The following is a 15007-nucleotide window of genomic DNA, read 5'->3' on the forward strand; positions in this document are numbered from 1 at the left end:
CAAGGTCTTCCCTATGCAACTAGTGAGGGCAACACTATGTTAGCTACTTGGGCTCGTGCGGTCTTTCCCAGGTTTTAAAAAAGGGATTAAAACTGCCTCACGCCACGCGTCAGGAAAGTGACCCGACGCCCAAATTGCATTAAAAAGTGCGAGGAGGAGTTCTTTGTTGCGCATTGTGAGGTGCCATAGCATACTGTAATGGATCCTGTCCTGACCAGGGGATGTGTCACGAGCTCCAGCCAATGCAGAATCCAGCTCCCACATAGAAAATGGGCAGTTGTAAACTTCATGAGAGGTGGACTGGAAGTCCAGACTACATCTCTCAGCAATGACCCTATGGCGCTGGAAACCTGGATCCTGACTGGTTGTTGCAGTAACTGTGGCAAAATATGCTGCCATAGTCTGGGCAATGTCTCGCGGAGCCGTGTGGAGAGTGCCGTTATTCATTACAGCAGCTATGGGGCACCTCCCTCCTCTGCCAGAAATTCTCCTGATGGTCTCCCACACAATGGAACTGTTGGTGGAACGATTAATGGTGTTCAGGAACTGTTGCCATGACCTCTTCTTGCTCTCACGAATAATGCGGCGACACCTTGCCCTTGCCACCCGAAATACTGCAAGATTCTCAGCAGTCGGCCGAGACTTGAATCAACGCAGAGCCGCACACCTGGTCCTGATTGCAGAGCGGCATTCGGCACTCCACCAAGGGACAGGTGGCCTCTTCCGGGGGCCCGTGGACTGTGGAATGGATGCGGCAGCGGCAGGGTGGACCGTTTCGGTAATATGATCCACCCACACCTCAACAGTCGCACAGTGTTTGAATTGGGCCAACTGGCTATAAAGTGTCCGGTTAGCTCCACTGAGCACCCATTGTGGTGGTCTCCTTTCGCGGCCCACGCCATCTGGCAGGTGAATCCAGATGGGGAAATGATCACTGCCATGCAAGTCATCGACCACTTCCCAGTGAGCACTGGCGGCAAGAGCTGGAGAGCAAAGCGAGAGATCAATGGCCGAGAACGACCCAGTCGCTGTGCAGAAATGAGTACTCTGTCCTCCATTGAGCAAGTAGGCACAGGATGACAGGAGAAGCCTCTCAATTGCTCTACCCCTGGGGCAGGTAATTGCAGAGCCCCAAAGCACATTGTGGGCATTAAAATCACCACAAATAACGAACGGTTGGGGGAGCTGTGTAAGAAGGTCGGTGAGGGCCACTTCATCAAGTGCGTCATGTGGGGGCAAGTAAAGTGAACAGACAGTCAATGGATGACGTACTTGCACAGACACAGCGACAGCCTGTAAAGTCGTCATAAGCGAGAGAGGCGAGGAGTGGTAGTCCGTCCTGACGAAAATACCTACACCTCCTCTAGCTCTCTCTCCACACAGGTCGTCCTTTTTGTAGAGTGTATAGCCTTGCAGCTCAGGGGAGTATGAGGGATGGAAGTAAGTCTCCTGGAGACAGAGACACAGTGGTCGACCCTGAGAGAGGAGACGAAGTTCCTCCACATGCGTCCTGAACCCTTGCAAGTTCCACTGAAGTATGGGAGCCATCTATGTTGGGGGTAGCACCTTCATTCTGTCTCTCCGACGGGGCAGGGAGACCACAGCAGGTGGAGTGGCAGGTGTGGGGCGAGATGATTGCCCCACACATACGTCGTATTCCATCAACTCTGGGGAAGAGTCAGATGAAGCCTCACGTAAAACAACAGCCGCATGGTCAGATGGCTTACCACGGGATTTGACCCGGTGTTGCTGCTGTACAGGAGCTTTCTGTGGTTTGGTGGGCTTTGGGGGAGCTGATGTGGGAGTGGTAATTGGCGCACTGGGCTTGGGAACAGCCTCAGCTGTTGGAGGTGACAGGGGCTGGCCCAAGTTCACCACTGTACCCTTGTCTGCCGTTCGAGTAGGGGCTACCGGCTCCGAAACACTGGCTGCATTGCAAGTGCACTGACAGCTGCAGGTGTTAGTGCCAACACTCACCACCTCGATCTGCGTGGAGGCATCGACTTTTGGAGTAGGCTTCTGAACCAGGGTTGCGAAAGATGTAGCAAATGTGGGAGGTTGATATGCTTGGTTGTTTTTATTTCCTGGACTTTGCGTTCCTCTAAAAATATTCGGCAGTCCCTACTCCAAACAGGGTGGTTCCCAGAGCAATTAATACATCTGGCTGGAGATGAGCAACCAACTCCTTCATGAGCAGCCTTACCACAGTTGCCACAAGTCGCTTCACCTTTACACCCTAAGGTGGTATGCCCAAAACACTGGCATTTAAAATAGCGCATTGGTGACGGGAAATAAGGGCGCACACTAAGGCGAAGGAAGCCAGCTTTAATATGTTCTGGAAGTGTTGTGCGGCTGAAGGTCAGAATAAAAGAGTCGGATTTCACAAGATTGCCATCAACCCTCTTCATGATATGTTGCACATCTACGATACCTTCCGCAGCCCACTCACGTTGCAGTTCATCTTTGGGAATGTCGACTAGATCCCGGCATGTCACAACACCTTTGCTATAATTCAAGGTGCTGTGCAGTTCAGAGTCTATGGCATACTCCCCAAGGCATTTAGCAGCTTGCAGGTTAGTGGCTTATGGGAAGTGGAAGTTTCCACGAGCAAGGTCCCATTACGCAAACGCTTCACTGATTTTAAGGAGCCACAGATGCCCTCCGGACCCTTCTGTATATAGAAGGGCGAAACCTTCTCAAAACTACCGTCCTACCGTTTCACAATGAGAAACACATTCTGAGTACCAGAATGCATTCTGTTACTAAAGACTTCACTTGTCAAAGAGGTGCTGCAGTCAGGGGGACTGACTGCATGAGCCCTCTTCAGAGACTGGGTGTTAGAACCTTCCAGCGGCCCACCCTTTCCGCTGGGAGGAGGAAAAGAGGATTTCGAAGGATCCATCTCGGTCCCAGAGCAGCTAGGGAACTAGAAGTCCACCTAGACAGAGCCCCGCGTGCCTAGGTAAGCCTTATATAACTGAGGTGCGGCAGGTTCCCCAGAGGTTGCCTGCTAATGACTGTTCCACCTCAACAGCCATGCATCTCATCGGCGCGCAGCACACCTTGAGATTGAGGGGTTGTTTATAGAGGTTTATTCCATCCTCGCGATCCAGGCGGCCAAGCCAAGATCCTCACTCCCTGAGACACACAACATTCCACCGCCGCACCGCACGGTGGTCGTTGAAGTATGCCCAGAGCTTACGGTGACAGGGGACTGGCGGCACTTACCAGTCCCCAGCTCAGGGACCCTGGGGTCACCAAGCCCGTACCCAGCAAATGAATGCTGAGCCCCTGGGGGCTCTGTTGATGCAGTTTTGGCACAGTTTCATCAGCACATCAAAATGAAAAATTGTCACACAATATATGGAATCACATGTGTCAGGCATCAGTATCTGTACTTAACTGACACATGGCACACATGACTCCATACATTGTGTAAAGAATTTTCTTTTTGATGTTCTGGTGATGAGCTGCACCTGAGAAGTTTCAATAAATAAGAATTTTTGAACAGCAAGTGACCACTTCTTCTAATGACCTATTCAGAGGTGGTGAAAGTTTCCTCAAGTTAACCAATTTTCCAGCTGTTCAGACCAGTGTGTATCAATAAATTCCAATAAACATGGGTGTTGTAAAAGGCGTGATCTAAAAAATTATCTCAGTCGTGATGCAGCTACAAGAGCAGATATCACCAGCCGCAAGTCATTCCAACTGCCAAAAAAGGGATACAACCAATAAAGACTACAGCCACACAAGACAATAGATAAGTTTTTTCAGGAGTCCTGGAATCTAGAAACAAAGAGTTAACAATGACATTATTATGTAAATGACATCATTTTTGTGCATTAAAGTAAAAAAGATGAAGATATATAAATTAATGAAAAATGAAACCAAACAACAGAAGATTCAGGTTGGAATGATGACAATATCATGGTAAACAGCGAGAGAGAGAGAGAGAGAGAGAGAGAGAGAGAGAGAGAGAGAGAGAGAGAGAGAGAGAGAGAGTAGTAGTTGAGTGGCAAACGTGCACAACAAAAGGTCTGCTATACTTTTAAGCTTTCGGCCAAAACGCCTTCTTCTAAAGTAAAAGTGTCTTTGCTGTGCTTGTCGGCGACTCAAGATCTACTCTCTATACCAAGTAGCAATCTATGTGTTTCAAACTATTGTCATCAATGAAGCATAGATTTTGGGAAAAGTGGGTTCCCAGCTACTTGAGAACCATGACAAAATGCTGCATTCAACCAACATAATTATAGCTTAAGTTTTAATCTGCCACCTTGGATTCAGATATCTCCAGTTTTTCAGGATTTAATTGCAGAATGAAACAGTGGATTAGATTGGGAATCAAACCTTAATTTGTAACATCACCCTTTTACAAACTTCATACTACTACTAAACTATACCCAGGGAAAAGTACAGACTTTTGATCTAATATCTGAAGATTTAGTATCCTATGTTAACACAAATTTTGCACATGTAAACAATACAGCACAGGTACAACAATAGTTGTAAATATAAATTAACTGAGATTCATTTGCCAAATACATACTATTTTTTTTACCAATGGGCTGGCTTGGTGTGTCAACCAGAGTTCTTAGCTTTCGTGGGCGGCTTTTCTTCTTTGCTAAACGAGCTTGCAGTGCCGCAATCTTACTCATCTCTGCCTGAACTCTGTCTTCAGGAGTTTCTTTCCGTTTACCCTTCTTTGCTTTTTTTTCAGCCTCATTATTAGCATTAATCTCACGTTCATCATCACTATCATCTGCTTTTCGTTTGGTTCCTCGCTTTTTCTTTCCTCCTTTTGGATCAGTCAGTCTCAGCCTCTCTAAAACAATTGTGTTGTTTGTAGATCAGAACAGATTTTACAATATTGATTTTATATTAAAGCATAATTCAAATAGTAGCATGAAAATAAGATGCAAACTGAATGAGATTTTCACTCTACAGCGGAGTGTGCACTGATATGAAACTTCCTGGCAGATTAAAACTGTGTGCCAGACCGAGACTCGAACTCGAGCCTTTGCAAAGGTACTGGCAGAAGTAAAGCTGTGGACAGTGTGTGAGTCGTGTTCGGGTAGCTCTGTTGGTAGAGCACTTGCCTGCGAAAGGCAAAGATCCCGAGTTCGAGTCTCGGACTGGCACACAGTTTTAATCTGCCAGGAAGTTTCAAGATACAAACTGCAGTTCAGAGTACTTACTCTAGAAGAATACTAATGTTCAAGTTGCATTTTACGTAAGAGCCAGAAGAAATAACAGAAAAAACATTAACATCACACTACATGCAAATATAAAAAAATGCCATTAAAATTAATTAATAAAGGGTCATTTCTTTCTTTGTTGTCACAAAAGTATAACTTTTGCTCATTTGGATACTCTAGACTATTAAAATCATGGGAAAATTTTGCACGTACTAATTCACATAAAAGAGCACTCCTCTCATGACTCAGTAGCACCCAGAACTGAATCACATTCTCCAATATCTCAGGCTGTGCCCTGAAATGAGGAATATCCTACCCACTAACCTTCCCACCCTTCCTATAGTGGTATTCCACAACCCATCTAACTTACGCAATATCCTTGCCCATTCCTACTCCATCTCTGCATTAATCCCTTGCCTCACGGCCCATATTCCTGCAATAGACCTACTTGCAAGGCCAGTCCCATACATGATCCCGTCACCACCACCTACTCCAATCCAGTTGCACGAATCTCTTATCCTGTCAAAAGCAGGGCTACCTGTGAAATTAGTCATGTGATCTACAAACTAAGCTGCAAAAACTATGCTGCTTTCTAGGTGGACATGATGACTAACAAACTGTCTGGCACATGAATGGACACTGACAAACTGTGGTCAAGAGACAGCTGAACCACCAAGTTGCTGAACATGATGCTGCCCAACACAATGTGCTTCACTCCAATGACTGCTTCACAGCCTGTGCCATTTGGATCCTTCCTACCAACACCAGCTTTTTTGAATTTTGCATGTGGTAATTCTCCCTGCAATATATCCTACTTTCCCATAATGCCCCTGGTCTCAACCTTTATTAGTCTCTGTCCTATAATTACCTATTCCCTTCCCACTACACTTTACCCCACATCACCCTGCTACTCCCTCCCTCACTGCCCCCATGCCTCCTCATTACCTCCACCACCCCTGCTACACCCATCAGTCTCGGATATGAATCAGTCCAGTCACAGTGGCCACAGACAGTGCTCAGATGTTGTGACTTGTGCTTGTGCATGTATTTTCTACTTCAGAAGAAGGCCTCTTGGCTGAAATCTAAAACGCACAGCAATCTTTTATTATTATCAGCACAATTTAAACAAAAGCCAATAGTGACACACTCACCACACTAGCATTTAATATTAATGATGTTTTAAGATTTTATTTTTATCATTGTTTGTCTTAATATTCTTTCCAAATATTTATTTCTTTAATCACACCCACTGCTAATTAAATGGATTATTAATTCTTTATTTCATTTAACCTTAAGCTAGTGACCAAGTGTGCTAAAAAGGCACGCACATGGTTTCAGGGAGGGGGGAGGGAGAGAACATCTGTATTTACGCTACTTAGTAAATCACTCGCCAGCATAAAACTCAGAAGAATGATTACATTTACTACTCTACGAGTGATTACATTATTTATATTGCATCCAGAACTTTCCAATACCAAAGCCTAATATCACCAGGGGCTACAGGTGTATCATGACTCACTTTTTTCACACTTCATTTTAATCACATCCAAATATGTTTAATCTCTTAGGATTTCTTTCCAAAATTCTGCCTTTTCTCTTTCATCAAGAGCCATTTGTCTTCCTACAGCAGCAATAAATTATAGTTGATTGCTATCAGAATAAGCTCCTTAAAACATATTTCAAGATTAAAAAATATTCTACAATCCAGGATACAATTTCAGTAGCCTTTAACTTTTTGTTTTGAATGCAATCTTCTTTTCAGACAGTGGGATGATGTGGCAGAAAGGATAACGTGGAATGTGTCTAATTAAATTCAGTGCAGAGAAACAGCCACGTGAATCTTGACCTAGCTCTGTCATCTAACACAACAGTTTGCAATCTCTTTTCTTCAGTTTCAGAAAATGGAGAGATAATGTTAAAAATATTAATCTGATAAATAAGATAAGTACTCAAAAATGGAAACCTTTCTCTAGTTGGCGGTCCTTTTCAGTTTGAAACCATGAACGCTGAGATTTATCTCCTTTTCCTTCTTTTAAGAGCTTCTCGGCTCTGTTTACCTGATTCTCAGTTTTTTGAAGTTCCCGTTCTTCTCTTTCTTCTTGTAGAATTTTTTGAATGTCATCCTCAAGAGCATTAACACGCTCACAATACTTGCTGATTATGTCTGTAACAAATTGCATAGTTTATCATACTAACTGTTAACCAAAAAATCAAACTGTAATAGAACAAATATCACATTTCAAGACCTGTTACCAAATGGTAACTGAATATGATAGTGCTAACTTACCTGGAGGAATAATTCTATTTTTGGGGGGAGTACAAGCATTCTTGACAACTTCTTTGACTACTTTGTATTCTGCTTCACCAGCTAATGAAACAGACACTCCTGCACGGCCCGCACGTGCAGTACGGCCCACTCTATGAATATAATGTTCCACTGTTGCAGGCATCAGAAAATTTATCACCTAAAAAGTAATTCATTATGGAAATGAAAATGATGTTGCTATGGATGATCCAATACAACTCTCATGCCAAAAGATTGTAAGAATTAAATGGACTAGAAGCAAGGCAGTAGCACATTTTTATTTACAAATAATGGCATGAATAGAAGCAAATACTATCCAGAATGTTCAAAGGCTTCACTGCTCCAAGACTTGTGTCACATTAATGCAGAAGTATGACAATGCCCAATCTAGTAAATATATGAAGAACTTATAACAACATAATGCCATCTGCTGTTTGTGGGAAGACAGAAATGAATGACATTTCACACTGACACAGCAATAAATAATCATGTCTAAAAATTCTCTGCACCTTTTCAGTAGTATTTATTCTTTGCTGAACAATTTTTGCTGCTATCTGACAGCTGGCTCCTTCACCAGATAGTATACCCTTATATATTATTATCCAACAAAGAAATACATGAATCGATATAAAAATAGCGTCAATTCAGACTTCCTGCCTAAAATTGTGAATTACTCAATAGTTGTTGTTGTTGTGGTCTTCAGTGCTGAGACTGGTTTGATGCAGCTCTCCATGCTACTCTGTCCTGTGCAAGCTTCTTCATCTCCCAGTACCTATTGCAACCTACATCCTTCTGAATCTGCTTACTGTATTCATCTCTTGGTCTTCCTCTACGATTTTTACCCTCCAATGCTAAATTTGTGATCCCTTGATGCCTCAAAACATGTCCTACCAACCAATCCCTTCTTCTAGTCAAGTTGTGCCACAAACTTCTCTCCTCCCCAATCCTATTCAATACCTCCTCATTAGTTACATGATCTATCCACCTTATCTTCAGCATTCTTCTGTAACACCACATTTCGAAAGCTTCTATTCTCTTTTTGTCCGAACTAGTTATCGTCCATGTTTCACTTCCATACATGGCTACCTGCATACAAATACTTTCAGAAACTACTTCCTGATACATAAATCTATACTCGAAGTTAACAAATTTCCCTTCTTCAGAAACGCTTTCCTTGCCATTCCAGTCTACATTTTATATCCTCTCTACTTCGGCCATCATCAGTTATTTTACTTCCTAAATAGCAAAACTCCTTTACTACTTTAAGTGTCTCATTTCCTAATCTAATTCCCTCAGCATTACCCGATTTAATTTGACTACATTCCATTATCCTCATTTTGCTTTTGTTGATGTTCATCTCATATCCTCCTTTCAAGACACCTTCCATTCCGTTCAACTGCTCTTTCAAGTCCTTTGCTGTCTCTGCCAGAATTACAGTGTCATTGGCGAACCTCAAAGTTTTTATTTCTTCTCCACGGAATTTAATACCTACACTGAACTATTCTTTTGTTTCCTTTACTGCTTGCTCAATATACAGATTGAATAACATCGGGGAGAGGCTACAACCCTGTCTCACTCCTTTCCCAACCACTGCTTCCCTTTCATGCCCCTCGACTCTTATGACAGCCATCTGGTTTCTGCACAAATTGTAAATAGCATTTCGCTCCCTGTACTTTACCCCTGCCACCTTCAGAATTTGAGAGAGAGTATTCCAGTCAACATAGTCAAAAGCTTTCTCTAAGTCTACAAATGCTGGAAACTTAGGTTTGCCTTTTCTTAATCTTTCTCCTAAGATAAGTCGTAAGGTCAGTATTGCCTCACGTGTTCCAACATTTCTACGGAATCCAAACTGATCTTCCTCGAGGTCCGCATCTACCAGTTTTTCCATTCGTCTGTAAAGAATTCACATTAGTATTTTGCAGCTGTGACTTATTAAACTGATAGTTCGGTAATTTTCACATCTGTCAGCACCTGCTTTCTTTTGGATTGGAATTATTATATTCTTCTTGAAGTCTGAGGGTATTTCGCCTGTCTCATACATCTTGCTCACCAGCTGGTAGAGTTTTGTCATGACTGGCTCTCCCAAGGCTGTCAGTAGTTCTAATGGAATGTTGTCTACTCCCGGGGCGTTGTTTCGACTCAGGTCTTTCGGGGCTCTGTCAAATTCTTCACGCAGTATCTTATCTCCCATTTCATCTTCATCTACATCCTCTTCCCTTTCAATAATATTGTCCTCAAGTACATCGCCCTTGTATAAACCCTCTATATACTCCTTCCACCTTTCTGCTTTCCCTTCTTTGCTTACAACTGGGTTGCCATTTGAGCTCTTGATATTCATACATATGGTTCTCTTCTCTCCAAAGGTCTCTTTATTTTCCTGTAGGCAGTATCTATCTTACCCCTAGTGAGATAAGCTTCTATATCCTTACATTTGTCCTCTAGCCATCCTTGCTTAGCCATTTTGCACTTCCTGTCGATCTCATTTTTGAGACGTTTGTATTCCTTTTTGCCTGCTTCATTTACTGCATTTTTATATTTTCTCCTTTCATCAATTAAATTCAATATTTCTTCTGTTACCCAAGGATTTCTAGCAGCCCTCGTCTTTTTACTTACTTTATCCTCTGCTGCCTTCAGTACTTCATCCCTCAGAGCTACCCATTCTTCTTCTACTGTGTTTCTTTCCCCCATTCCTGTCAACTGTTCCCTTATGCTCTCCTTGAAACTCTGTACAACCTCTGGTTCTTTCAGCTTGTCCAGATCCAGTGATAAAACAAGAAAAATCAAGGTTGGAGCATGTACAGAAAGAAAGATACGGACTGGATTAATATGAAAATAGATAGCAGTGTGAATTTGTTCAGCTTAATGGTAACTGCTCTCTGTCATTACGATATGACAACAAATGCGGCACACTTCAAACGTAAGGGTGAATTAACTGAAAATAAGATTGACTGCAGAGAACAGTTTAAACTTCCACAGTAGGTTGATGGACCCCCTATATGTGAGTAGCTGAAGCTATTCTACAACTTTTGCTTTTTCATTGTGTGCTAGTCACTGATTTAACTGTTAACAAAATTCACTATGGACTAAGAAAGACAAGAAGGAAAGTTAGGATTAAACATCTTATTGATAAAGAAGTCACTGAAGACACTGTACAAGCTCATATTGAATAAAGATGAGGAAGGAAATCAGTATGGCTATTACAATGGAGCCAACCTGGTATTAGGCTTAACTTATTTAGGAAAACCACAGTTAACACAAATCTAGCTGGGTAAACAGGGATCTGAACCCGGCTTTTCCTGAATGAGTACAGTATTACAGCCATTGAGCCACCTTGCTTGGCCAAATAATGAAATCTGACAATGACTGTAATGACTAAAGGAAAGTAAAAGACAATGATAGTGTACCTTTCAAGCAAGGCATCGGGACACAGTTGATGGATGAAAGAGTAGCAAAAAGTTATGCTCGAAGTGAATGTGTGTGTGTGTGTGTGTGTGGGGGGGGGGGGGGGGGGGGGGGGGGCAGGGTAAGAGCATCAAAGACACATGAGGTATATTGTCAAGCACTTTTGTAGGATTGACACAATTTAGGACTGATTTTATACTGGAGAGTCATTGTGTAATCTTACAGGGGTAATAAGGCAACGATTTTAGAACTTAGTCATATTTGGTACATGGACACCTACATGTCTTAATAGTAAAACTGCCCAATAGCACTGCCCTAACTCTAATCATTTTTGATAAATGTGTGTCTGAAGGGTCAAGTATGTGTAATTAATCATTAGTCAGGCATTAATTTCTTTATTTTCAGAGAGCAATTACTTAGTAATCAGTTGACCTACATATTTCAATTTTTAATGCATCTAGTATGTAGGCCACTAATTGATATAACATATAATAAATATGATACATCATTCAGACTTTTTATGAAAAACACTGAAAAACATACTTCTTTCCACACTGTGCTTTAAATTTGTGATCTTTTAAAAAGGCATAACTTTGTACAGGTTAATAGCACAGATGACAACTTGCACACTGTAACTCTTTAGTACTACTATTAAGTATAAACAATAACGAAAAGCGTTTGGCATTGCAATTAATAGTTCTTACCTTTACTTAAAGGTGACTCCATCGGGAAAAAACATTGAATTTTATAGCAATTTTAGGTGCAAAGAAAAATATCCTAACTCACTTTATGAAAATGCCACTTGCACATACCATCCACACTCGACACTACAATGTACTACGTAACAAAATCCATGTGTATTTCTTGAAAAACTGCACCTAAAATATATGCAGTTGACTTGTGTGGCAGAATTGAAAACAGTTGTGAGCTGAAAAGAGTTAACAATCACTTTTCTTAATGTATTTGTTGTGTTTCACTGTTAAATGTCTTTTCAAGGTAAAGAATTACAAGAGACACCTTGGGTGAACAAATGTGGTGGTGTATCCTAATTCAGTTAGCCTAAATTCTAAAATATTTGCAGTCGACTTGTGTGGCAGAATTGAAAACAGTTGTGAGCTGAAAAGAGTTAACAATCACTTTTCTTAATGTATTTGTTGTGTTTCACTGTTAAATGTCTTTTCAAGGTAAAGAATTACAAGAGACACCTTGGGTGAACAAATGTGGTGATATATCCTTATTCTGTCAGCCTAAATTAAAAAGAAACTTTAGTGAAATAAAAGAAAAGATGCAACCAATAATGAGTGACAGTAATAATTTTTTACATATATATCAGTGTATATAGATGTAAAAATTCTGCACAGAACAGTTTCATAAATTAGTTCTGACATAAAGTTGGAAACTGTATTTTCAAAATTCTTCCATCTTGCATATAGCACTGTTTTTCTTGTCATCTTGATCAAAAAACAAAATAAGTTTACTTAAATGTACGAGATACAGTCTTTTCAATTCATTTATTGTAAAGTTTATACAACCATGCACTGTGACTTCATAATGATGGGACATCCACCTTGCAGACAACATTAGAGAAGAAGACATAAAAAGATTTTTGCCTACTGGGCCGTGGAAGGTATTGTGATTCAGCAGGAGACACACAGTTAATTTTAACATTTTAAAATTCATGTGACAACTGGGAAATGTGTCCTATGTAGCAGTTTTCATCTTACTTGAAAGCTACATACTGCCCGAACAAAAATTTTTCATGAGCAGCCATAGCAACAGTGATCCCATCTGTTACCTGTCGAAAGTCTCTGAATTAGAAAAGTGTTATCAGTAGTGACTGAAAATGCGTGGTGGGATAGTGTCCTGCAACTGTGCTCACTGTGCAGTACCTGTGTGCCAAGAAATTTTCATATGATTTGATGCCCTACAAAGAAGGTATAAAAGCCTTGTATTTTGTGGGGTGCCCATGTGAACAACACAAAACATTTTTCCAACATAATGGAGCTCCTCACTTAAAAATGAAGACATTCAACTCGCAGCAAGGAGATTCTAGTTTCAACACTAGTTCCACTTTCATGACTAGCAGCTACTTTCGGTGTCACAGAGCACATGGTATGTGTAGCAAGAAAAATTAAAGATATTATAGGTGTAACTGCTTCTGCAAAATGGATAAGTGATTAAAGATGTTAACATGAAACTGTGAAACAACACATAGTGACGTTTTATGAAAATGACAATTTTTGAAGACTCTGTGCAGGAAGTAAAAATTATGTTTCCACTATGGTAGATAACAAAGAGAATCACATGCAGAAAAGGGCTTATTATGAGTCATCTGAAAGAGCTGTACAGAAAATACATGCCAACAACACATTCTTCGTTTCTTCGAGGGTTATCAAACCACATTACAGTTTCTTGGAACAGAGGTAAACAATCACATCATACACTTCCAGTCACTACTATTAACACCATTTTAATGAAGAGACTTTTAACAGATGCAAATGGGACCACTGTTGCTATGGCAGCTCATGAAAATGCTTTGTTGGAACAGCTGCATGTGGGACAGTATGTGGCTTTCAAATGAGATGAAAACTGCTATACAGGACACAGTTCCCAGTTATCACATGACTTTAAAGATGTTGAGATAAACTGAATGTCTCTTGATGAATCACGATTACAACTATGGCCTAGTAGGGAAGATTCTTGTTGGGTCCCCTTTCCTAATGTTATATGCCAGGTGGATTCACATCAACACAAAGTCACAGTGAACGGTTGCATAAACTTGACATTAAGTGCTATAAAAAGATTGCAATTCTTACATTTAAGTGAACTTATATTGGTTTTTGGATCAAGATGTCAAGGAAAACAATATTATATGCAAGGTGGAGTTATAAAAATACAATTTCCATCTTTACATTTGAATCTGTATATGTCTACATACACTGGCATACACGTAAAAAATTATTGATGCCTCTCATTATTGCTTGCATCTTTTCTTTTATTTCACTAAAGTTATCTTTTTAATTAATTTATTTCACCACATTTGTTTGTCTTAGCTGCCTCTTGTAATTATTTACACTGAAGAGACATTTAACATCAAAATACAATATATACATTCAGAAAATTGATTGGTAAGTCTTTTCAGCTCTCAACTGTTTACAGTTCTGACCTACAAGTCAACCATAAATATTTTAGGTACAACTTTTCAAAGAATGCACATGGATTTTCTTCACCAGTAACATTGAGTGTAGGCACTATGTGTACGTGGCAATGTGAATAAAGTGAGTTAGGATATTCCTCTTTGTTCCTTAGATTGCTACCAGATATGTAAACATTTCTGCATAAAATTAAACTGAGATTCAATTGTCTATGCCCTCCCCCCCCCCTTCTTGGACTTAGAAGTTCATCACATTCGATATTTTTTCCCGATGGTGTCATCTTTTAAGTGAAGGTAAGACTATTAATTGCAATGCCAAATGCTGTTCATTATTATTTACACTTAATACTAGACTAAAGAGTCACAGTGCACAAGCTGTGGACTGTACTGTTAACCTGTACAAAGTTATACTTATTTTTTTTTTTAAAAAAAATCACAAATTTAAAGCACAACTTGGAAAAAGTGTTTTTTTCAACATTTTTCATAAAAAATGAATGATGTATGCTATTTTTTTTATATATTACATCACCTTAGTTTTCTACATACGAGATGAAAAAAAAGGAAGTCTGTGAGTCAATTCATTACTACGTAGCACTTCATGTACCAAATACGACTAATTTCTGAAATTGTTACCTTAGGATCCATCAAAATATCTATGTTTTTACATGGAATGACCCAGAACATACTCACTGATCATAAGCAGGCAATTATGGTGAGTGTGAGAGTTATTTATTTGAAAAGAAGATGGTCACTTTTGTTCCTCATCCATGTTCTACATGAGCTTGTGTACAGTCTCCTGAGACCATGTTGTAAGCTTTATAAAAATTAGTGAGACATCACATAAGAAGATTAATGTGAAAGAAATGTACTTCATATACAAGGTGCAGTGTCTTTACAGTGAAAAGGTTCTCACATCAGCAATGCCCAAACATTAAAAATATTCATTACAGA

At 40.4% G+C, this 15007-nt stretch overlaps 1 protein-coding gene across 2 annotated transcripts in view; it reads right to left on the bottom strand.

Annotated features, from left to right (window-relative positions):
* Window positions 1-15007, bottom strand: part of LOC126278385 (probable ATP-dependent RNA helicase DDX27) — an 89740-nt gene that overhangs the window by 15914 nt on the left and 58819 nt on the right. The window contains exons 11-13 of one of the 2 annotated variants that reach the window (XM_049978477.1): window positions 7483-7660; window positions 7159-7359; window positions 4559-4822 (exon numbers count right to left, since the gene is read on the bottom strand). In XM_049978477.1, the coding sequence (XP_049834434.1) occupies window positions 4559-4822; window positions 7159-7359; window positions 7483-7660 (643 nt within the window). Of the gene's footprint in view, window positions 1-4546; window positions 4823-7158; window positions 7360-7482; window positions 7661-15007 lie in introns of both variants that reach the window. The other variant, XM_049978476.1, reaches the window with a different exon arrangement.

Source organism: Schistocerca gregaria, chromosome 6, assembly GCF_023897955.1.
Source record: "Schistocerca gregaria isolate iqSchGreg1 chromosome 6, iqSchGreg1.2, whole genome shotgun sequence".
In the NCBI taxonomy this organism is placed as follows: Eukaryota; Metazoa; Arthropoda; class Insecta; order Orthoptera; family Acrididae; genus Schistocerca; species Schistocerca gregaria.